Source organism: Manacus candei, unplaced genomic scaffold (genome assembly GCF_025592945.1).
Source record: "Manacus candei isolate 608988 ecotype Guabito, Panama unplaced genomic scaffold, ASM2559294v1 h1tg000049l, whole genome shotgun sequence".
Classification (NCBI taxonomy): Eukaryota; Metazoa; Chordata; class Aves; order Passeriformes; family Pipridae; genus Manacus; species Manacus candei.
Window position 1 is genome coordinate 17,411,368 of NW_026138097.1, and position 25,405 is coordinate 17,436,772.

General features: G+C 44.2%; 1 protein-coding gene across 2 annotated transcripts in view; it reads left to right on the plus strand.

Moving 5' to 3' along the window:
* The first annotated feature begins 4,205 nt into the window (after positions 1-4,205).
* DUSP22 (dual specificity phosphatase 22) overlaps positions 4,206-25,405 on the plus strand; it is a 43,121-nt gene continuing 21,921 nt past the window's right edge. Inside the window, exons 1-3 of one of the 2 annotated variants that reach the window (XM_051798788.1) lie at positions 4,206-4,503; positions 10,447-10,480; positions 18,440-18,522. In XM_051798788.1, coding sequence (XP_051654748.1) covers positions 4,483-4,503; positions 10,447-10,480; positions 18,440-18,522 — 138 coding nt within the window. In that variant the 5' untranslated portion in view covers positions 4,206-4,482. Of the gene's footprint in view, positions 4,504-6,927; positions 7,414-10,446; positions 10,481-18,439; positions 18,523-25,405 lie in introns of those variants that run through there. The other variant, XM_051798789.1, reaches the window with a different exon arrangement.

The window sequence follows — 25,405 nt, forward strand, 5'->3', positions numbered from 1 at the left end:
TTTTGCAAAGCCCTTCTTTGCGCCATTTTGGCCTCATCTGCTGGCTCAGCCCTTACGTTGTGGTGTAGTCTATATTCTGTTGATATCCAGTAATGGAAAGGGGAAGCAAGAGGAGTACAAGGCAGAATTATGGTCTTCCAGCTACTCTGCCTGTTGAGAGCAGCTTCCTGAAAGCTAATTTTTTCTGAAGTAAACCACAGTGGTAAATTCCTTCATTTTCAGGACTTAAAGCTCGCTCAAATATCATTGATTTTGACAAAGTTACTGTAGATTCACAGTGACATAATAAAAGCCAGATTTGGCCTTAAGACAGTGAATTTATCAAATGATGAATGAATTCTGCTCTGAGGCTACATGGCAGTAAATCAATCTCTTCTATCCAGAGAACAGGTCTTGAAATGCTTTGGCAATGTTTATTACCAAATAGAAATATTAAAAGAATGGGCAAGGAGTCCTGCAAGCTCTTTCCCTTCCATTCATCTCCCTCTCAGCACAGTTACAAAACAAGCCTGGTGCCATTTATGAATTTTAAGGTTTCATTATTTATTTCTGGCAAAACAGTTCCTTTCTGTCAAAATGCTCTGTTTCAGAGCATTCCACTGGCCATTTCTGACCAATCATTCTTTTTATCTCCCGTCTTGCCATCTCTGAGAACTAAGTTGTGATGCTGCTTCACAGGAACCCAGCCCAGGTCTTATCAGTTCCTGACAGATCATGGATAGCTGACATGCCTTCTGCCTATGGCTGAACGTTAGCTCAGGGCTTAGAGAACGTGAGATCAGAAGATAAGAAGTAGAGAGTATTTACTTACTTATTTTTAACATAGTAAACTCAACGTACTGTCAACACAGAAGTTCTGTCTAATTTTTAAGAAGGTTCAGTTTCATTATCAGTTTGGCTGGCTGTTAGTTTTCAGGCAGTTGCCTAGAAGTGGTCGCTGCTGCTGAACACTAGGCATTGCCAGATACATTTGTGTGTGAAGTCAAGAAGTGGGGATTACTCAATTTACTATCCTCATATCACAAAGAAGTAGGAAAATCCCCAGATTTGTGGGATTACAGGCCATGCTAAAGGGATCATCTTTTCAGGGATACTGACTGAAGATTATGAGATTCAGCAGGACCTTTTTGCTCTTATTTTCTGTGTTCATTTATTCAGTCCAGTCATCTCAGGATAGCTTGCTTTTTAAAATGAACTTCAAAATAATAAAACCAGTGCAGATACTAAGCACAAGGAAAAAGATCTTGAGAAGTGACAATGAATAAACACTTTATGAGGATTTAGGCTTGCTGAAAACCTGCCCCCATAAATGCATTATATGGTAGTTTATTAAACAATGGCTGAAGAACAAAAGCAATCACTTTTTTGAATAACTGGGTAAGAGACACAAGTCAGTATCAAGATTCCCTCTCTAGACCTGTGGATATACAAAAGATATACTATACACCACAGTAAATGTTTAAGAGAGAAGTGGATTTTCTCTCACTGCTTTTTAATCCTGGTATGTTACACTCTTCCACTCTGATTTTTGCTCTTTCACTGTAAAATGTTGCATGCATGCAATAGAAGTCTAATATGGGAAAGTACTGCAGGCTGAAATAGGCATCCTGAAGAGAGTAACAAAACTTGAAATTGAAACAGAGGATCACAATTCCCACGAGGATGTGTAACACTTCCTATTCAGAAAAATATCAGATACTAAATTAGATATACTTGTTTTCCATCTGTATTACCTAGTATAATAATTTCACATGAATCGCCCATGCACAGTACTTTTCAGCATTCTTTGAAAAGGCCAGAAATATTGTTACTTGCAATTTACAGATAGGAGAACTGAGTTATGGGGAAGTGAATTGATGAGCCAAGACTTCCAGCATATTGACCACAAGGCCTTCCAGTTATCATGGACCTCTTAACACAACACAGATCCTTGCAGTTACTAGGGATATTATTCACTTTTTGTTAGTGTTGCTGGCAACTTTCACTTTGGGGATACAATGTGTTTAGTAGCTATTATGGCAAGCCAGGATTCATGCTGTTTGGACCTCAGTCATATTTTGTATGGCATGAGGATAAAGTACATTACATTCTGGAGAGCTTTACCAATGAAATATTAAAGCCAATATCTGTGATAAAGCTCACTGCTATGCTTTTCACCAGTATGGAAGGGGAAGGGAGAAGTGCAGTGCTTCAAGTTGGGTGGTTATCCTTCCAGGCCTTACAGAGAGACTGCTATGATGTTTTTGAGGCTGATGATGACATGATACAGCCCCGCAAACTCTGTGGAGCCTCAGGGAGGGAAAGGTTCAGGGAGGGAAATGTTCAGGAATGTTCCCTAGGGTTCCCCTGAAATTTAAGCATCTGTGGTGATGACATGGCTGTTTCAAGGTAAGAGTTTTCCATCATTCTAGGTAGTTAAACTGGTGGCTTAATCTCTGCTGGCTTTCAAGCATGTCATTGGCTTCTGTGGGAACAGCACCGGTTTTTGAAGATGTGGCAATACAATCACAAGCCACAGCTGAGGTGTCTGGTCCTGATCCCTGTCTCTGTATGGACAGGTCTGACCCCACAGGGAGTGAGTTGTCACTCCCCAGCTTTTTACAGGGATTGTTCTCTGAATAAATTCGTTCTTGGGCCAGACAGGTGTTGAGGGTTGCTTAAGCAAAGGGGAACAGAGGTGCTGTTAAGGGTAGCGTGAGGACGTGTGACCACCTCTTTGGCAACAGCAGATGTTTGATTGCAACTGGAGGTTGTGAAATTGTTCCCTTAGAGTTTGCTTGTACTGGCAACCACTACCACTACGTAAGAATCCCCCCATCACTAATCTATCCCTTGGAGAGTTCATCCACTCGTTATTTCGTACCTGGCTTTGCTGCTTGTTGACTTAACCATGTTTTCCATCTTTCACCCTTCCACTGCCTATTTTGAGCTGCAGATGCCCCTGACCTGCCTAGTCCTACTGAGGTGTGCCCAAAAAATGACATCTTGGCATCACTTTTGATAAACATCTCACACTGATGCATGTATAAATGCACAGGCAACCTGATGGTGGTCACACAGCAGCATCCTTCTCTGTTTTGCATTTGAGCCTCTAAGGATTTCAGGCTTTTTGGGCACTGATACTCCGCTGGTTAATGGGAGAGACCTTATGTAGTAGTATCCTGCCCCTGCTTATTTGAACTCTGTGTATCCCTTAAGTCCTTCCCTGTATCCCCTATCTCATTAACTCTTTGGAGAAAATTTCCTTCACTAACCACCAAATCCCTCATCACCATACCTCCCTAAAACACATCCCCGTGGCTAGAGGGATGTGGCTCTATCATGTCACGTTTTAGGAAGCAAAGCATGGAGGTGGAAGTACTGACATGGCTTTGAAGCCACGCCTGCCAAGGCTCAGCAATGAGCATCATTCCCTGCTTGAGGAGGAAGGCTAGACTAGGCAATCTCCGGTGCTGTCAACCAGTACGATCCTGCTATGTTTGCTTCCAACTATTTGCTTTCTCCTCTCTGTTTGCTTCAGTTAGGACATAAATGTCCTTTGTGTCCCTGTCTGCCTGCAGCGTGGTTGGAATGACAGGGCAGAACACTGCTGCAGCGTGCCATGCCAAGGCACAGGCCGCTGTGCGAGGCTCTGCTCCCGGCACAGCCGGAGCGTCACACGCCTGCATCCTGCATCTCTCTTCCGCCCGACGCGTGCGGACTGCCACGCCAGAGTGGCACGGGCTGGCAAGCGGGAGGCTGTGACAAGCAGCCCTGGCGCCCAAGGCCAGGGTGCGTCCTGCCAGGGCCCGTTCGAGGCCGAAACAACCCAGGGTTCGGGATGGCAGAGGCGCGGGCAGCACCTGCCCAGTCTCGCACCGCAGCCTTGCCCTCCCTGGGCCCACCGACGGCGGGTGGTCCATGCCGCGGAGCCTCCCACGGGAGCCGCTGCGGTGGCCGATGCTGATGCTGATACCGATGCCGACCCCGCTGCGGTCGCGGCCGGCGCTTATCCACCGGAACGCCCGCCGGGTGCCGTCGGCCGCGGCAGGTGGGGCAGGTCGGCGGCGCGGGGGCCGCTGGGATGCGTAGTTCAGCGGGGCGCGCGGCGAGCGCACGGCGCGGTGGCGCGGACTACAAGCCCCAGGGCGGCCCGCGGGGGCCGTGCCCGCGCGTGGGGGCGGGGGCGGTGGCGGTAGGTGGTTCCTGGTGGCGCGGCCCCGCTGCTCGCGCCGCTCCCGGGGGCGGCCGAGCGGAAGCCCGCCCCCAGCCGCCCGGCTTCCAGGAGGGAGACAGCCACGGCCAGGGAGGGAGAGAGGGATGCGCCTCGCCCTGTCCGACAGCGGCGAGCAGAAGCCGCCCTTAATTAGCAATTAGCTCGTCCCCAGTCATCCGCTCCCCCCCTTCCCCTCCGGCAAGCACTGTCCCATGCACGCCGACCCGCCGCCGGCAGCAGCGGCCGACGGCTTCTCCCGCGGTGCTGGCGTGCGGGTCGCTTAAGCCATGGGGAATGGGATGAACAAGGTAACGCGGTGGTGGCCGTGCGCGAGTGCATGTGCTTGGGCCCGGCGCGGCGGTGCCCGGGCTGGCGGTCCCTCCCCGCCTCGGGGCAGGAGGGATGCCGCGGCGCCTCCGCCTTTGTCTCGCCCGTGCGCGGCGGGCAGCCGCTCCCGAAACAAAGGCCTGGGCAGCAGAGGCTTTTCCCTTTCGACTTCGGGGGTCCCCCGCCTCGGGGCGAGGGCGGAGGGACGGGGAGCGCGGCCGCGCCGCTCCCTCGGGGCGCGCCTCCTCCTCCTCCTCCTCCTCCTCCTCCTCCCCCCCTCCCCGGCCGCAGCGCGGGCGGGTGGCGGGAGGGGGGCCCTGGTTTCGGTGATGCGCGCCCGGGCTTCCCCTCCCCGGGCAAAGGGAGTTCCCAGCGGTCGCTGGCGGCCGCAGTGCCCCCCGGCGCCGAGCTTCAGCGTCCCTTGTGTGTCGCCCCGCCCTGGGGGGCGGCCTGGGGCAGAGCCCGCACCCCCCGACCCGCGGCGGGACCCGGGGCTTTGGACTCTCAGCGAGTGCGGGGCTTGCTCCGTTCCCAGGGCGCGGAGCAGCCCGTGGATACGGGCTGTCCCTGTAGGGCTGGGCCCGGTGCCAGTGGGACAGGAAAGCGCGCGGCCCCAGTGGAGATCGCAGCGAGGAAGGAAGATGGATCTGTTTTGCGAAGGGTGTTGGCCTTTTGGCAGTGGGGGCTTATTGTGTGCCCGATTCCCCTGGCATGTCATGGTCGTTATCAAGGGACAACTGTGATTTTTCTCAGTATCTCCACCTCTGTTTTAAACCCGGGTTTGAAAGTGTGGTGGTAACTAGCCTTTTATATATAGCTTACTATGAGGAACAAGAGTTGAGTAATCTCTTCTCTCTTACATCCTGCTTTGAGTGCTTTGGGAGTAGCTTTGCTGCGTGCATGGCCCACGACAGAGTGGAGGAGAACAGCTAGAAATAGCTGCTCACATGTTGTCCCGGTCAGACATCCTTGCCCCTGGAAGTCAGATTGGTGAATGTCCAGAGTGCTTAGTGTGCCACCTGGAAGGTGAAGCCTTTTCATCCTATAGGTTGAGACATGGAAATAGGAACTTCAGGCAGAGGAAAGATCTGGCTGGTGAGGAATTGAGTTATTGGGTATGAGGTAGAACCTTCTTTGGTCTTTCTCTCCATTTTTGCTTTTGAAGTCTGGGGATGACATTGTGATATGTAGCCACTCGTTGCAGTCATCTTCTAGGAGTGGCCAGTTAGGAAGAAACACAGCTAGAAAGACTCCTTTTAGGCTTCTGGTATGTTTCTAGTATTTTTCTATGAATGTTTGAAATTATCCAAGTATTTAGAGGGACAGGATATGGGATGCTAAAATTGCAATCTGGAGAGAAAAAAAATAATCAAAAGGACAAGTCTTGGCCATTTGAAGCTGCATTAGATCTTGCTGTGGTACCATGTTGGGTAGGAATTGGCAATCTGTGACTGGCCAATTTGGTAATTTTAATTCTGTTAAATGTTGCCCTGGCATGTACCAGCCAGAGCTTTCAGGAGAAGCATAATACTATTTGGATTTTTCTCGCTTTTCTGATGACTGTATCCAAGAGGATGAGACATTCAGCATTTGGGAGGCTCCTTTAAGGAGGCTGTAACCATGCTGGATACTGGCCATAAGGGTTTATTTTTTTAGGGGTCTCGTGTATGGGTCTGCTACTTGCCACCTTCAGAATGTGCCTCTGGATCATCTATTCATTTTGATCTCATGAATCAGCAAATGCTGGAGGGGCAAGGGGAGGCATGGAGTCATTAGCACAGATGCTGGGGGGTATTTGCTTGACTCAGCTTAGTCAGTCAATCCAAATTGCTTTAGTTTCCAACTGAAATGGTTTTTTTTTGTGGTTAAGCTATATACGGATGGTAGGAGAAAATAATCAGCTTATTCAATTGTGGATTATTTCATTTAAGGAATCTCTTTGTACTGATGCCAAGGGAAGAGGATTAATGGTGACCTGTGATGGGTGTGGTAAGGAGGAGCTCCAGAGACTGCTACAGCCTTTATGGCTGCTTTTGGAGCCTTTCTCAGTGGTATGGTTCCCTCCTTATTTTTCTGTCTCCTGATACTGATATATTTCATAGCAAATAGCAGTCTCACCTGACTTTGTGGCCATTAGGGCTGATCAAGGGCTGGAGGTCTGGCATTCTTTTTAGATGGTGTTTGTCTTTTGTTGCTAGTTTTCTCTGTAATATTAACCCTGCGTAGTTTTTTTCCCTTCAGTCCACCCAAGCCTTCTGACTTTTCCCAAATTAAATTGAAAGCATTGTTTTACACATGCCCTTCTTATTCTGCTCAGAGAAGGAGAATTGGCTAGTGAATGTGCATTGACTTGGCTACTATTAATTTCCAGTACTTTACTTTTTTTTTTCTTACATCTGTTAAGTCAGAATGATCAATGGGGTCTGACTTGGACCCCAGGAAATTTTCTGGGTGACCTGATTTGTCTTCATGCTTAATGTCTAACGTTGACTTGTATTCAAAGTTCAAGTTGAAGTCTGTGGTTGAAAAACTACGAAGATGTTTTCCAGGAGCTGAAGTCTAGCAGCTGAGATGGTGACAAGATTTCGTTATTGGTGAACAGGATATGCTTAGTGAAGACTTTTTCCTGGGTTTTGGTTGTTGCTCATCCCTGTTACAGTTAACTGCCGGTTATTTGTGTAAACCCTTCAGAAGGTTTGAGTGCTATCTCTACAAAAAGGGCAGATAAGCCCTGTTCATTGTAGGAGTGGATTTATGAGAAATTTAAACCAGCGTGGCTACTTAGAGCTGATGTAACCACTTTTATGGAAGTCAGAGAAGCTATGCCAGTTCATGTCAGCAGCAAATATCCCTCCCTGATGCATGCCACTTTCCTGTGGTCCTGGAGAAAGGTAGGCTTGTCTGTTCCTTTTAGTAGAGCCTGGCCATCTCTGAGAAAGCCCCATGAACTTCTCTGGAAGTTCATCAGTATTAATGCATCTAGAAGCAGCAAGGAGTTAGATGCTTTGTTACAAGCATTTGTCTGTATAGGAAACAGCAGTGAAGCAGCCCTTTAAGCCATTTTCCTGAAGGGTGTATTATCAGAGAGGACTGATGAGAAGCATTAGCAACTGGAGCAACCATTGTCTATTGCAGGGCTCTGCAAGGTAGAGGATGTGAGCTGCTCTCACATGCGAGGTACAAGTGAAGACAGGCATTGGTGTCCTTGTCCCTTGCTTGTGAATTCTTCTACATCTGTTATTTAGTCTGTGGTCATTTTCTCAATGTTTCAGATGATGTTTCAGATGATGTAAAGAGGCTACTGTTTTTATTCATAAAGCAGTGGTTGAAAAGTTCACAAAAACAACCACCTTATTTTTCTACTCTTCTGACTCCCACCCGTTCTCTCTCACACGCCCCTAGCAGCCATCGACCTTCATTTTGCACAGCCCAGAGTTGCAGTTAGTGAAGGCAGTGTGAGATGACACAGCTGAAGGTTCCCAGCCATAGTCGAGTGCTGAAGTATTAGTCAGCATGACACGAAGATTCACTTCTTTCCAGGTAGCTTTCACCCATAGTAATGTTTCTTGCTTCTAGAATGACTAGGACAACAGGGGTAACATCTGTCCTTGGTTGCAGGGTGTCCTAATTTCCTATCTACTGTATAAGATTGCTTCATGGTGCACAAATGCAGACTTCTGGATTTTTCCTCCTTTGCCAACAAGAAACCTCATTTCTGCAACCCCCCGGTGTTTCGTGGTACCTTCAATTTCTAATGTCTAAGCTTAATGACTGTGACTGGAAATTAAACTTTTATCGTCTCTTGAGAGTGCACATTTGATGCAGAAATAGTGTCCTATAGTCTACTGTAGTGAGGGTGTGATTGGAGATTTGTGCTGCAGATAGGATATACTAGGCAGCTGTTTAAAAGTATCAGCAAGGGGTTTTGATTTTTTTATTTGTTACGCTGAAGTTGGTGATCTGGTTGGTGACATTCATTCATAACTTGACTCCCTTTTGCTTTAGAACATGATTTTGTTTCAAGAATTTGGCCTCTTTTGCAATGACTCTTCTGTACTGTCCTCTCTGGAGCAGCTACAGGCTTCTATTTACTAGCCTGGGATGGTAGCCTTGGAGCTGCACTTCTAGCAGAGTCATCAAGTGTACTTAAATTATTGAATTGTCCCTTGAAACCATGAGTCTTGTGCGTGTGGAAAGGGACCACAGGATGTTGTAAAGGTTCTTTTCCCTACTCGATACTCTGGCATTGGGGACTCCCCTGAGGATTTTTGCTGCCTTTGTAAGAATGTTGAATTTCTACAAATGGAGAGGGAAGGAAAGGGAAGAAAGCTGTCTGAGCTTATCTTTGCAACACTTACAGGTGTGTATTTGTACCAGACTCAAGAACCATTTTCTTGACCAGGTAGTGTTGTCAATCAGCCCTTAATTTGCAAGCAAGGGTCTACAAGCATTAAACTCCATCAGGGGTCCTCGAGAAACCATCAGGGGGAGAACTGAGTTTAGAGAATTAGTTTGAGAACTGAGTTTAGAGCTGATGTGACACAGCAGGTAGAGAAAGATCACCCAGCAAAGCATAGAGAGAGGAATGTTTGCACAAACTGAAGCTGCAGGGAGTACGAGAAGCGTTGCAGCCTTTCTGTTTTCTGCAAGGCGAGATAAATAACAGCGAACATGATGATGCTTTTATTGAACCAAAGTCCTGCAGTTAAAGCAGGTCAGAAGCTATTTTGCTGGCTCTTCTGCTGGCCTGCTAACCTTTGCATGGTGGATTGGTTTACCTTTCAGCAGAAAGGCTGCAGTGAAACGGAGGCTGTAGTGATAATCCCTGATGAAAAGTCCTTCATGACTTTCGGAACTTCACGGCTGCTGGATCGAGCAAAATGGGTGGAGTTTTCCCTTTAAATAGCTGTCTGAGAGTCTGTTGCTGCTGTTGTGGTGACACTCGGGTGTTGCTAAGGGTTTAGGAAGTCAGCACTGACATATCTTTACTGGTGGTATGCTCAGCATGCACTGAAGAAAAATGGATCGTGTGGTTTCATCACCACAGTTCTGGTCTCTTCAAACTATGTGAGTGTGGGTCAGAGACTTCAGGTGGCAGATAACAAAATTCTTGGCCAGAAAATGTGTGTTTGGGGTGTGTGTGGGGGTTTTTTTGAGGTCTTACTGCTCTTCTCAAGTTAAGAGGGTTATAAGAGGGTGGGAGGTGTAGCACTGTGGTGTCACCTGCCTCTGTGTATGTGCACGTGTCCTCAGACTGCACAGACTGGTCCTTGGGCAGACCTTGAGGCTCCCAAATTAAACAATGTCCTGTAATCGAGACCTGTGCAGGCTTCTGGCAGTGTTAGGATGAGTGGTTAGATCTGGAAGAGAAACACACAACTCATGGACTTTCAGCAGTTTCCTTTCTAGTCCTTGTTCGCAATGATTTCCTCTAAGAGCCCTACAGTGCTGCAGCCCTGACCTGCATGGCTTTGCACTTCAAAAGCCTCGAAGGATGTCATTTTGCAGGGCTTTGTCCAGTTTCTGTAGCAACTTTAGGCAAATCACCTTTGCTGTGTGAAGTTTCATCATTAGTTCCATGAGGGTAACTCTTACCCTGCTGGGGTGGCAGGGGGAAGGGTGTTTTTCGAGGCCCACTTCATATTTGTAAACCACATCTGCTATCCTTGGAGAGCCTCCATTATGTGAGAGTCCTCACGATTAACAACCCCTGGCTGCCAACAAACTCTGTCAAGGCATGGTTTGCCTAGAGCTGTTTAGTTTGAGAAGGTTGCAAAGAGGCATGAAATGTTGTCAGCATGTTTTAGATTGCATTTGACAATAGTCTGCTAAAGTAGTATGCTCCATCCTGTATGCAAATTGAACTTTGTCAAATTGTCTTACCACAAGATATCTATATTTGATACTATATTTCTTTCTCGCAGATTCTGCCTGGCTTGTTCATTGGCAACTTTAAAGGTAAGATTAGTTTTATCATTATCTCTAGGTTACTTAACAGGGGTCTTAAGGTGTTGTTTCACAGGCCCTTGGAATTCTCTGGCATCTCTGTAGCTTTTTAACCCCATCTTGCTTCATTTCTGGATTCACCTGGTAAACTTGAAGAAGTCGTTTGCTCTCTCATCCGTGTGCTGTGCTGCGCTGCAAGTACTTTGAGAAAAGAAAAATGAATGCCATCTCCTTGGAGCATGCTTCAGCTGGAATTCCTAAACACTGGCTTGCTTTAAATGATTCTTGTGCTTGGCAGACAAGCCTGTGATCCAGGCAGATTCTTTGTAAGTCTTATTTCAAGCCCTCCTTATAAGTAAAGGCTTACTATGCCTCATGCTCATTGCTTTCATTATTTTGGTTATTTATAACAACTGCTAAAGACTTCTGTTACCACCGCTTGTGAGACTGATAGGTCTGCTGGTTGCAGTCTGACCACTGATACTTGTACTGTCCATGTTGCAGCTGTAAGTTTCTCTGGATTTTTTTCCTTTATGCATGAGGTTTATTTTCTGCGTAAAGAAAACAAGTCATATTTAGCAAACAGGAAACTTTATGAAGACATCCAAATAAGTGGCCTGTTCTCAAAGCATTCTGTTAAGAGCAGTTCCAGCTGACACTCCCTACTCAGAAGTAAACCAGTTGTGCATGTACAGTTTTTTTTAATAGATGTAGACCCCACATTTCGTATGCTTCAGTAAAATAGAGCAGGACTCACAGGGACTACTGCTATATCCTGTCCTTCCTGGTCTGAGTGATACTACAAGCAGTCTGTTAAGAATGGCAACATCTGCATTGGATTTAGATTGTGCTGCACATTCTCTCTGCCTCATACCTACCCTTCCTTCCTTGCTCCCCATCCCGAAACCTGTGAGTTCAGTGGTTTTTGCCTGATTTACCTGCCACTGGATCTACTGGCCCACACTGTGGGTCCAGTGCTTGCTGCCCCTTGGGAAGCGGAGCCAATCACCTTGGGAGGCAGCCCAGAGGTATATGTGAAGTTGAAAGCTGCCTTTTGCCACACCACAGATACAAGTACAAAGGCTAGCATGTGAGGGAGTTAATCATGCCATGGTAAGGAAAATGAGAGGATGGAGGTGAATTCGTATTGGTGGAAGTAGATAATAAAAGGAGAAAAAAGAAACAAGTAGGAAAAAAGGAAAATAAGGCGAAGAGGATAGTTTTGAAAACACTTTGGATGGACTACTGCATGGGCTGATGACAAAATTAACTAACTTGGTCACAGCCATGTTGCTTCCTCTTTTTGTTTTCTTTGTCTGAAGTAATTTAGGAGAGGAGCGGAATTGGGAGGATGTTTGATACTGGAGTTCTTTAAGTTTCGAGCAGTCTGGCAAGGTGGGCAGGATGAGCTGTGGTAACATGGCAGTCAATCTGTCCCTCTCACTGTGGCCATCCTGCTGGTAAGCCCTTGATCTGCCCTGGGGAGTGAAACTCAGCCAGAGCATCTGTTTGCTGGTGCAGTTCTGTTTTCAGTGGAAGGGAGTTGGCCAAAGTTGTGGAGTGAGTCAGCATCTCTGCCAGTGCTAGGGCCCATGACCCTCTCGCCTGTGCTACCCTGGCTGTTCAGCTTTGTGCCTTGGGAACGGTCCCTAAATGGCACGTCAAGTCACTCCTGTGTGGATAGCACAGGCGTGCACTGAAGGTGGTGTGAGTGGGCAGTGTTTCTGGGAGCCTAGCTGAAAGAAAAGCAGAGGGTGAAATGCTTCAGCTGCCTGCATAAGAGAGAGTAAAAGAGGAGCTGGTTTTAATCTCGGTGTTTGTGTTGTGGGGTCTGTTTTTTTAAACAGATTAAAAAACATAAAAAGTTCATTTATTTACTGCTATGACTTTTGCTCATATTGCATTTAATCATTATGTTCTACCATCACAAGCATATGATTCAATCTCAGATAAGCTACTGTACCTGGAGAGGAAGAGAGAAGAGAGGTGTGGAAGAGAGAAGAGAGGTGTTACTGTCCTTCACTAATACAAAAGCATACTTTTACAATTTTCACTTTTTTCTGCATCCCCTGCCCCTCAACACCCCCATGCCTCAGTGCTTAGGAGCAGTTGCAATAAGCTCTCCATGCAGTGAAGTCATCCCATTTAGGAACAGGTTTATTACCAGTGTTTTTTTCTGGCGGAGTTTGATTACTGTGTTCTTGGAGCATGTTCTGATTTGTGGTACTTTTTCAAAAAGCGGATGATTAGTTTTGTGACTGCTGAGAAATACTAGGCAGCATATACAGTTGGAACTGGTCAGAATGTCCTGATTTGGGCAGCTGAAATGACTAGATGCATATAAAGACATGGGTTTACAACATTATTTCCTGTAATGTACTTTTGACTAGTCTCCCATTTCTTCAGCTTCTTCTTAGTAGCTTGAATTGAATAAAGTTGCATCTTGTCAGTAACAGGAGGAAACACTGATTCCCTGGGTTTGTGCATCTCACCTGGGCTGAGGGTCTGGGTCCTTGAACAGGGGCTAGAGAGGAGGGAGCTTCTCCAAAAGCTGAGTCAGAGGAATGTCTAAATTGCTCTGATGTGCCCTCTGGAGGATAGCATTCCCCAGTGGCACCTCGGGGAGCCTTGTCAGGCAACAGTTTCCAGAGCTGTATCAAAATACCATTCTGCACACACTCTTGTCTTCCTGCTGCCTCAGAGCCCTCCGGGGATACTGACAGACGGAGAAAAGGCACAGTTGTTCCAGATAGGTGCCTTCCTGCTGAGAGAAAGCATGGTGTTAGGGATGCTAAACACTGTAATTTTGGAGGGCTGTTGCCTGGAGAAGGCAGTCAGCAATTGTTCTGATTGGGGAATTATTATTCAATATTCAGAAATATTTCTACTTTTAGGCCTAATCAACATAAAAACAATCTATGACAGAGCAGTGCGAACTCTTCTGCAGTTAACTGGGAGATAAACTGAGGCCCAGGAAAAACTAGTGAAATGAACCTGTGGTAGAAATGGGAACTGAGCTTGCTGCTTCTGTTTCGTTTGCTGCTGCGCAAACCTTTAAGCACATAGAATGAGGGGACTTTAATAACCACTTTAAGGGTCTTCAGGGTAGAAAGTTAGTGTAGTCCTGATTATGGAGAGCACTGAAATATCTCTTGAAATCCCCCTAGTCCACAGGGCTTGATTATGTATCTGAAAAACTTTCCTGAAAAAGCATGAATCTTGGCATGTGTTCAAGTGCTTTTTATCTTACAAGCTCATCAGTAGCACATTAAAATTGTGGTATGCTCCTGAGAGGGTGTATTTGAGATTGCACAGCTAGAGGGCAGAAAAAAATCAAGAAGAACCATAGGTGTCCGTACGAAATACCAAGACTGAGTCTGGTCTGTAAGCCCAGAAGGAAACAGAGCTCTTGGGCTTCTTCTGTGAAAGTGAAGGAGGAGTTATTTCTTTGCAAATGGGAGGGTAGAGTGCTAAGAGAGAAAAATGAGGGAAGAGGCAGTTAACTCTTCTTCCTGCCTCTAGTTCTGGGGAAAATTTGGTTTGTTTCTGTTGTACCTTAGAGATGAAATGCCTCAAAAGACAAAGAATATACTATGGTACTGCAAGTCCATGTGTCTTCTGCACTGGTGACCTGAGGTCTCTTGAAAGTCACCTGTGCTTACAATGAAAATGGGTGCTTTGTTCTTTACAGGATTGACAGGACAGCCTGTTTCTCTGCACAAATGGAAAAAAAATCCATTTCTTCTGATAACAGATCTAAATGGGTGCTCAGTTTGCTTCCAAACGAAAAGGTGTAGCAGTAGCAAGAACAAGGACGCAAGAGTGTTTCTCCCTGCAATATTAAAGAGCTTGTGTCCTGCCTTGCTTGTAATCATTCAAGGTTTTTCCAATGGAATATTTGGGGTTTTTTTAATTTGAAGGGGAAAGCCACAATAAGAGGTTTAATTCCCCCCGAAGAGTCCAGTGTTGCTGTGGATGATCTGGAGAGTCTTGGGAAAGTTTTTGCCCTTCCCATTATTAAGCGTATAAAAAGGCAGTGTCCACCAAGTGGTTCTGCTGTGTTTCTAGATTCAATTAATTCCCATTATCATCTGCTTAATGTTGGTTTTAAAGTTCCATTTTCTAAGATTTAATTTCAGGTACTGAAAACAGGAGAGGGTGAAGATACCATTCCCTTTTTCAGGTTCATCTTTTGAAGGAAGACAATTTATAGGTGCTCTGATTAAACAGAGTACTGAACTTGTTTCCCTACCTTTCTCATTCCCCAAAAAAGTCTTTCCGAGAGGGTGGGTCAGAATATGTACTAGAACATAGTGTGAAGTGGAGAAAGGAGACGTGGATCTTCTGTTCACGTGCTTAGTTTCTGTGTGTGTCTCTGTAAGTGCAGATAACGAGACTGGGAACAAAGCTCTCCTGATGGGGAAGGTTTTTCTTTAGGTGTCCATCTCTAGTTCTCTCCAAAGCAGAAAATAAAGTTGCTTGATTTAAAAAAAACCCTACAACATCTGGTGATGATGAAACTGTAGTCTCTATACATCTGCAGATTAAGACTTAACACTGTTGTATGTAATGGGCTGACTTGCCTTCTTTAAGCACTTACCTCGGTTTTCTCTACTTAACCTAAAATGTTATACTGAAAACTTAATACTATCTTACTGTGTTGTAGGAGTATGTTTGTCTTCTCAGACTTAAAAAGTCAGAAATGTGGGCTTTGGAGAATCAAGAAGGGAGGATGTCTTTAGTAGCTGGCTAATGGGAAGAGGGGTGACAAAATGAAAATAAACTGAAACTAATCTCACTTATTTTGTGGATGTATTTAAACTTCTAAATTCACAAGTGAGTTACAGTCAAGTGTTGCAGATCAGGCCCATATCACTGTAATGCTTTTTTGCCCCCCTATTCCTGGCAGCATGCTTTTGTATTTTATTGTTAGCAGTAGAGGTGGAAAAGACTCCACAGCTGTTTCTTTCCATCTAACTCTACAAAGGGAGAAATATTTATCCCTCACCTTGCATCTCTATGGAGGCACTAAAATACTAAAGTAAGAGAAAATGGTTGTAGGTACATTTGAGACTTCACCACTCTAGTATTGGAGTCCTTCAGTCATTGATGTGTCATAATTGGAGTGGTTGGAACAGTGTTGTCTCCCTTTTGCTTATGGGGGATGGAAGCACACTGCACTAGGTGATTTGCTCCCCAGCCACACCATAAGGCTTCCCAGAGCTGCAGGGAAACAAATTCTGACAGCCCCCTGGTCCTATTTTGATGACTTCGGCATTGCTTTTACAATTAAGTGTTTCCAACTCTCTGCATATGGGTAGAGGTTGAACTAGGAGTCATAGTCAAACTGAGGGAAAATAGGCTAAATGCAGGGGGAGAGAAGATGACTTCCCCAGTGTGAATTGTGTCCTTTTGTGTGAGGAGTGATCTTCCAGAAGGCTTTACTCATAAGTCCACATCAGCTGAGAAGCGTTTTGATGTATGAAACAGAATATTAGGTAACCTGCTGTAAAGAGTAATACCACATTTGAGAGACCCTTTAGAGGATGCACAAGATGAGCTCTGATAGCTAGGTTTGATCTTAAAGTTTGAAAATAGGGTGTTTCACACTGTGATTTCAAAATGTGAGCCTGCATGTGCTTGTATAGCACTGTGCTTCAGTAAAGAAATTAGAATTGCTGTGGTGATGGTGGTTCTTTTGGCTTTTGGTGGTTCTTTACATAACCCTTTTTTTTTCTTTGTTATTTATGGTATGAGACCATGAGTGACACGATATCTTATTTGTACTGCTGTTTAAATAGCTTTATCTATAGTATCTGTAGAGACTTACGCAGGTGCTGGGGAATTTCCCCTCTGTAAACTGTTTGAAATTTAGATCCAGATAATACAGTTGTTGACTGGGAAGCTTTTTCTTCTCTACTTCAGTGATTTGAATGGTTGTTTCCTAAATATATTGAGGACCTGCTGGTTACTCTGGGATGTAGATCTGGGATGGCCATTTCTAGCTTGTTTCTAGGAATATCTGAAATCTCACTGTATAGTTTTGATTTGCTGAAATTCCCTTAGCCTAAGTCTTGGTTAACTGGAGAAATAAGATATTTCAGTCATTTTGAGTTTTACTATGTCCACTAGGCCTTTCAGACTGGTTCAAAGCAGCCAACATTTACTTTGGGTCATATCTTCTTTTAAAGAAGTTTGCCTTGTGTGGCAAGCCATTTCTTACCATGTAGGTCATATTGATAATTAGAGATTGGGGTCTCATTGTGCTAGGTATACATTAGTTTCATGAGTTCCAGCCAGCAGGCTCTGAAATCTGTTCTTAGTCTTCGTAAAACAGAAAGCAGTGATTTTTAGGGACACTTGGGCTGATTTATGGGCTTCCAAATCCTTGCCTGCTTAGTTTTTCCCTAAGGAATCAAGACTGTCCTGTAAACTGTTAACAAAATATGAAGGTCAAGTGGATTAGAAGACCTCTCCTGGCAAACATGAGCATTTCTTCTTCAAAATGTTTACTCTGAGATTTTTAGGAAATTTTAATTGTTCTGTGCAGCTAGACATTAGTTTTGTTTCAGACAGAATTTGTGTTAATTCTCTTCTGAAGGGTTAGAGGTCTGTGTTCATCATGCAGGCTTGACCAGTAGTGAGTAAAATCAATGAAGTTTTCCCTCTCCAATTTTTTAGCTGTAGAAAAGCTTTCATTAGGATTGGGTTTAAATTTTATTGCCTGTTGCTGTGCTCACATGGATCTTGTCTGTGCGACAGTATAATTAAATGTCCAGTTCCTCTTTGTGATGTAGAAAAGGCATTGAAACTTTATAGTAGGTGGATAAGATGACACAAGAGATGCTAATTGAACTCTTGCACGTACATAAAGAATGTACAGGTGATGCTATTGTTATTTTTGTACCTAGAGAGAGCCAGTTTGAAACCTTTGTGGTCAGTGTTCTTTTTTTGTGTGCAACCAGGCTAGTGTGAACAGATTGGATGGGCAGATTTCGAAGGCAGGTGTTCACATCACAAAACCACTGCTGTAATTGCTATGGTGTGCTGTGCCATTCTCAAGCAAAAGGGTCAAAAGTAAATGGACAAATGGAGACACGCTAACTTTTACCTGTATTGGTGGTTCTTTCAGGTAATTTTCTGGCATGCTGATAGTTTAATATGGGGAAAGTTGCTCACTGATGACAGGTAGTCTATTTTAACTTTTTTTTCCTCATAGAAACAAGCCTATGCTTTTGCAATATCTAGCATCAACTTTTCAGTCGCCCCAGTTTTCTTTCCAGTTTTGAATGTTAGAAACCCCTTGGTTACAGGTCTAGGAAACACCTTTTCATAACTGCACTTCCTTGCTGTAGCATTTTGCTTTTTCATACGTTCGATATCTTTATCATCTTGATCTCTCTTTAGACTCTAAATTATGGTATGTATTGGCTAAATGCACATTTTTCCCTACTGGTTCACAGGAAGTAAGAATGTAGTTATTGTTTTGGCTTGTCCGTTAATAATTCAAGGAATATGGTTGGCTTGCCTTCTCAGACCTGAATATCACAAGGTCTGTCTCCCAAGTGAAAATGTTTCTCCTGAAAGGGGATTTGTGGGTAGAGAGGAGGTAAACTATTTCTTGTACAGCTCTGACTGCGTGTTCAGATGGTCATCACCTGCACGGAAGCATGCATAAACTTATATTTCAGATGCAAAATACATGAAACTTCTGACTTAAAAACGCATTCCTGAGTCACTTAAGCTTGTTCTTTATATAGTATGTAATTTGTTTTGGAGTTAGAAGTGTGTCTTCCCATTACCCACTCTGATTATGGTGTTCTAGAATAGCTGCATTTGGGGGTTTGCCTTAATGAAGCTTCAAGAAAAATGTACCGATGATAGGTGGCCTTTCAACATGCACAATGGAAAGGGGAGTGGGCTATTTCAAGAGATTAAAAAATTTCTCTTCTTTTTTTCCCTCTGTCACAGATGCCCGAGATGTAGAGCAATTGAGTAAGAATAACATTACGCACATTCTTTCAATCCATGACAGTGCCCGCCCTATGCTTGAGGTAAGAGGTGTGGGGGACTCCACAGTAAATCCTTACTTTGTAGTTGACTGCTACAGTCATCTCGGGGTTAATTTCTTGTTCTCTGCAATTGGTGTTTTGAGACTGATTTTCTTGACAGCTGTGGTTTTGGCATCCAGACACAGATTTTGTTGTAGCTGCTGTTATAACAACAAGAAATCTAACTGACAAAGGAAAAGAATTACAGTGTCGATGTACCAAAGTAATGGTATTATGTTATTAATTTAATAGTAAAGGTGCGTTTCCTTCTCTGTGGAGTTCAAGCATCACATAAACAACATTCCATCTCCACTCCAGCCCTACTTTGTACGTAGGCTCCTTACTTGAATCTTTATAGCAGATGGCTGTCTAAGAGGTTTGCAGTCCTTTTCTATGTGAAATAGCCTTATTTACACTTGGGGTGTAGGAGGAATCAGTGATCCCCCTGATGTATTATATAAATACATCTAATATATCAGGGCATCTGTAGTCTCCAACACTTTAATACAAAGTATTATTCCCCATTTTACTACAGGAAAACTGATCTGGAGACCTGTAATTTACTGTGTTATCTTGGGGTGGGACCAGGCTACAGTTCTCCTGTGTTGGACCATTATGCTTTCTTCTTTATACCAGCTTCCTTTGGAAAAAGGGGAGTCTGACTGGGCTTTGCCACACCTTAAAATCCTGCTATTTGATTTATGTCAGGAACTCTTGTCCCCTAAAATTTGTTCATTGCTTCCTTGCATTCTACTTCTCATGAAATATGGCAAAATAGCAGGTAAGGCAGTTGCTGATGTTACCCCCCGTATGCTGCTGGGAATGTCTGCTTTTCATTCTCATGTAAAAAGTCTCTAGTGAATTCAGTCCTTAAACTACAGGATTTCCTCCTGTCCCAGGCAAGTCAATAGGTAAGCCGAACAAAAAAGTGTCCCCAGTATATCACAATCAAAACCAATGTCAAGGTAACGATGAATTCAGGGTTGACCTCGAATTTATAAATGTGCTGGACTAGAGTTTTAGGTGTTGACTTTGTTATACTACCTATTTGATTTCTGTTGTGCCTGATACTTGTTAAGTCTGAAACAGACTGAATTTCAAGAGTGCTCTTAGTTGAAGAGATAAACACCTGTGCTGAGTGAGGGAGATATCAAGTTGCCTGTAGGATGCTGGTCTTTAAAATGAATAGAAGATTGTTTTGTTTTATCATGATTAGATAAGTAGGGAGACTAATTATGGCACAGATCAGCTGTAGCCTCAGGCCAGTGTTTCTGGTGGTGGTGGTGGTTTTGGCAGCCCATACACCACCTCCGTACTTAATGGTGGTGCATCTGTTTGTGAGGCTGCATGGTAAATAGATCCGGGAGCTTTTGAGAGTTAAGTATAACTGAGTTACCATTTCTTCCTCTAGCTACTGCCACAAAAGCCATGAAGGATTAGATTTACCCAGATCTGTTCCCAATCTGGTTCATAACAGCGTCTCAAAAGTTACAGTGTCACGGGAACAAGCAGTGGCTGGTTGAGGATGAATCTGCTTTAATCACCCCTTCTTCCAACTGTGTCTTTGATTTTCTCAGCATGCAGTGTAGTCCTTTATGTGACAATGGTCTGGAAAAGAACTGTTAAAACTTCTTCCCAGTTCCTAAAGTAGTGGAAGGATTTCAAATTCCGCTTGTTTGGGAGCTGAGTTAATTTTAATTACTTTATCAGCCGTGGTCCTTCTGTGGTGATTGTTTGCAACTGAATGCTTCTGTTTAGGAACAACAGCCTAGAAAACTTCTGTTAAGTTTTGTTACTTCCTTTGTTATTTACATCCTTGCCAGATTGTAGGTAGGTTTGTTTTCAGTTTGTGTATCTGCATTGTGCTTGGGGACTGTTCTCATGTCTACTGAAATAAAATGGGAATGCTTTCCCTGTGTGTATCCCTCATCACCTTTCTCCTCAGATTTTACTCACGGAGTGACTATATTTGTGTTTAGAAATTCATTTGATGTTATTTGGACCTTTAAACATGCAATTGCAGTGATAAGAGAATATCTTTTGCTTGAGATTCCCTATTTTATGTGTATGTATTTACGTGAATGCTGATCACCTGTAAAAAGCTGCCTTTTCTTCAACTGTGGTAGTTGCCTTTGTCTTTTGCAAGCACTATTTTATCTCAAGTACTTCCTAGTCAGCCTGTAGGAAATGCTACAAATACTTCATGAGACAAAGCTTTCTGTGCAAGCTAAGGAAGGTAAGCGTTTTTAGACATTAAAAAGCCAGTAGTGTTTTAGTAACTTGTCAACAGAGAGAATTTGGCCTTTTTTGGCTGTCTGGGTTCCTGTGATATATATGTCTATCTCACAAAAAAACCTGTAGATAACTGGTAGCGTGTCCAAGAGAAAGGACTGCATACTGCATGGAACAAGGTGTGTTATTTCAGATGAAATGAGTAAGAACGGTGTCCAACAGCACCATGTGTGCTTCTGCAGAGGCACAGAGGCAGTAGCCTTGGTGAATCAAGTTGGCTCCTCTAGAGCACTTTGGATGGCTGCCCATGGAACAGTCACAGATGTTTTATAAATCCACACAAGAGCCATATACAGAGGAGAATAATTAGGTTTCTTGCCACCTGCTTTCTATTCTATTTCTCGAGAGTTCAGGATTTAAAATATCTGTTCAGAATGTGAGACACTGAAAGGTAGATAAGGAAACATGTCTCCAAGTGTGCTTTAAATAATAGTGTGTCTGGCAGTGACCTGTTTGGTCTATCCAACAGGTTGTCATCTGTCTGGACTTCTGTAAGGCCTTTGACGTGGTCCCCCACAACATCCTTCTCTATACAGGAGAGATACGGATTTAGTGGCTGGACTGTGGTGGATGAGGGATTGGTTAGATGGTCTCATCCAGAGGGTAGTGGTCAATAGCTCAGTGTCCAGATGGAGATGAGTCATGAGTGGTGCCCCTCAGGGGTCTGTATTGGAACCAGTAATGTTCAATGTCTTCATCAGTGATGTAGACAGTGGAACTGAGTGTACTGTCAGCAGATTTGCAGGTGATACCAAACTGAGTGGTGTGGTTGACACACCTGAAGGATGGGATGCCATCCAGAGAGATCTGGACAAGCTCAAGAAGTGGGCCTTTTGGAACCTTATGAGATGTAACAAGCCCTGGTATCAACACAGACTGAGGGATGAACAGATCGAGAACGGCCGTGCGGAGAAGGAGTTGCGGTGCTGGTGAATGAGAGGCTGGACGTGAGCCAGCAATGTGTGTTTGCAACCCAGAAAATCAACTGTATTCTGGGCTGCATCAAAAGCAGTGTGGCCAGCAGGTTGAGGGAGGTGATTCTGCCCCTATTCTCCTCTCTGGTGAGACTTGGGGTATTGTGCACAGCTCTGAGGTCCCCAGGACAGGAAGAATGTGAACCTGTTAGAGCAGGCAGCAATTGCTGTGTGTAGCACAGCAAGGAGTACAGCATGAGTTCTGGGGGAGGGAGAGGTGCTCAGAGTTCTTCTGGTCAGATGGGTGCTCAGACCCTGTCCCAGAGAGGGATTATGCCCAGAGGCAAGGATGGATAGGGATTCTCTGGGTCCCCATGTAGAAAACCCTCTTCAGAACTGTGTGCCATTGTGGCTGGCAAATGACAAGTCAGTTTTTGACTGGAAGTAACCATGAGGGTTAGTAATTGCTGAAATATGTTTCCAGAGGCAATGGTGGGTTTTCTCGCATGCAGAGGTCTTTGAGCTTTGCATTCTATAGCCATATCATTTCACAGTCCTTGGTCTGTCTGAGACACTTTGAGGTGACGATCGTGGTGACTGTTTTGTGCATTGCAGACACCTGTCCATCAGTCACAAAATGGACTGAAACTACCAACTTCTTTCACACAGTCCACCACACATTTGTCAGTTACCAGTAATGTTACTGCTGCTCTTGGCCTGCACCAGAGGTTTGATCTAGTAAATGTATGAATCCCATTAGCAGCTGCCTGTGGTTGTGGAGTCCTTTGGCATTAATTTATTTATAGCATTATCATTGTCAAACTGACTACTGCTGCGTTGCAGGAAGCTTTGTACGCAGCACTCAGACATTGTAATGATCACACTAATGCAGATCTTAAATCAGTAAGAGTTTATGGGTGCATTCCTGTACTGTCCCTTCTCACTGAAGCTTTCTGTTGTTCACTCTATGCCAAACTGCATTGAGTGGCTTTTTGCATTCGTACTGCTTCTGTGTGCCTGTCAGTTTTCTTTCTTTGTTTTCTATTGCTACAGAATATTTGTTTTGTTTTTATTTTCAATATGTTGATTTTTTTTTTTCCCATCACTCTACATAGTTAATCAGAGCACCTTCAGAGGACAGTTATCTGTTTGTTTTTTCTTTGTATTCTGATGTCATTAATAATATCAGCTTAATCTGGTACATGCAGAACACTGGTTTTCCCCTCTTTTTTCCTGAATTGATGACTACTTAAATAAAAATGTTGATATGGTAGGTGGGTGGAGGGACAGGGAAGGCAGAGAAGAGCTAATTGCTGACTGAACTGCCGCGTGCAGTTTTGGGCACCACAATTAAAAAAAGATAATAAGCCATTAGAGAGTGTCCAAAGGAGGGCTATGAAGACGGTGAAGGGCCTTGAGGGGAGGCCGTATGAGGAGCGGCTGAGATCACTTTGTCTGTTCAGCCTGGTGAAGAGGAGACTGAGGGGAAACCTCATTGCAGTCTACAACTTCCTCATGAGAAGAAGAGGAGGGGAAGGTACTGATCTGTTCACTCTTGTGACCAGTGACAGGACCTGAGGAAATGGCATGAAACTGAGTCAAGGGAGGTTTAGGTTGGATATCAGGAAAAAGTTTTTCACCCAGAGGGTGGTTGAGTACTGAAACAGGCTCCCCAGGGAAGTGGTCACAGCACCCAGCCTGTCTGAGTTCAAAAAGCGTTTGGACAGTGCTCTCAGGCACATAGTATGATTCTTGGGGTGTCCTATGCAAAACCAGAAGTTGGACTCAATGATCCTGCTGGGACCCTTCCAACTCAGCATATTTTGTGATTCTATGATCTTTCTTGTCCAGTCTGTTAACTTGCGCAGACAGCACAACTTAAATGAACTATGTCTTTGGAAATAAAGAACTTCTTAGCCAGGTTGTCTTATAAAGAAGTTTAGATATTTTTTCCTTGGAAATTCTAAAATTTTTGTCAGAGTAGAAATAGAGTTTCAAATACTCAGTGTCTAAGGAGCTGAACTGAAAGGGAAGAGCAGAGTTAAAAAACTCTGTGATAATCTTTTAGAACAATCTTTCATACTCAGTAAACAGTCATATGCATGAGTAGAATACACGCAATGAAAAGATGCTGTAACTGGAACAAAACCAGTAAGTGTGAGGAGGAGAAGTCGTAGAAAAATAAAGATGCTACGGTGAAGCTGTGTACGTTCTCTGCTCCTGTTTTATCTCTGCTGAATGCTGTGAAATACCTGTTTTATAAGGTGTAAGAATGAGCAGCTTGCAGCTGGGGAAATCACAAGAGGAAGTACTGGATCAAGATTATGAATTTAAAAAAAAAGTGTGACTGGCTGGTAAATCCAGACCTGTGTAGGAAAGTGAAGAGCTAAATGGCTGAACATCTATAAAAACCTGAGAAATGTTTCTAAGATCAAATGGTCAGAGCCTGTGGACCTAGTTCAGATAATACTTTCATATCAGCAAACTGAATTATTATAGAAGAACTGAACTGGCAGCTGTGGCACAATGCAAGTAATCTGCTTGGCATAGTTTGTAGATAGTATTTTTGCAACTATTTTGGTTTTGACTATAGAAATTTATCATATCTGCTATTAGCACTTAATGTTTACTATCGGGGAACTTTTTGCTTCATCTTCTGTAAGTTCTGTAATTCTTTCATTCCATCACCAGTTTGGGGAAACTGGTAATAGAAAGAAAACTTCTTTCTCTCATGACTGCACTTTCTGGATTGATTTTACATTTTTTGTGTGTGTGTAACAGGAATTACCCTGTGCTAAAACAAAAAGGAAAAATTTATACCCCCCCATTCTCCCAGCTGATAACTTTGGAAGTGCTGAAAGCTGCTTTAATGCTTTGTTCTGTAATCACAGATTCATAGAATGGTTTGGGTTGGAAGGGGACCTTAAAGATCATCTAGTTCCAACCCCCCTGCCATGGACAGGGACACCTTTTACTAGACCAGGTTGCTCAGAGCCCCATCCAGCCTGGCTTTGAACAATTCCAGGTACGGGGCATCCACAGCTTCTCTGGGCAACCCGTTCCAGTACCTCACTATTCTCATAGTAAAGAATTTCTCCCTAATATCCAATTTACACCTACTCTCTCTCACAGTCTGAAATTATTCTCCCTTGTCTTGTCACTACATGCTCTTGTAAAAGTCCTTCTCCTTTTTTCTTGTAGACTCTCTTCATGTACTGGAAGGCCACAATTAGGACACCCCAAAGCCTTCTCTTCTCCAGTCTGAACAATCCCAGTTCTCTCAGACTTTCCTCATAGGAGAGCTGCTCCTTCCCTCTAAACATCTTGGTGGCCCTCCTCTGGGCTCGTTCTGACAGGTCCATGTCTTTCCTGTACTGGGGGCCTGTACTGTTAGAAGCTGGATGCAGCACTCCAGATGGGGTCTCACCAGAGCAGAGTAGAGGGGCAGAATCACCTCCCTCAACCTGCTGGCCACGCTGCTTTTGATGCAGCCGAGGATGCAGTTGGCTTTCTGGGCTGCAAGTGCACATTACTGGGCCATGTTGAGCTTCTCATCCACCAGCATCCCCAAGTCCTTCTCTGCACGGCTGCTCTTGATCTGTTCATCCCTCACTATCTGAGGACTGTCCTCACACAGATAGTAGTCCAGAAAGAATTTGTCTGGACTGAAAAGCATCACT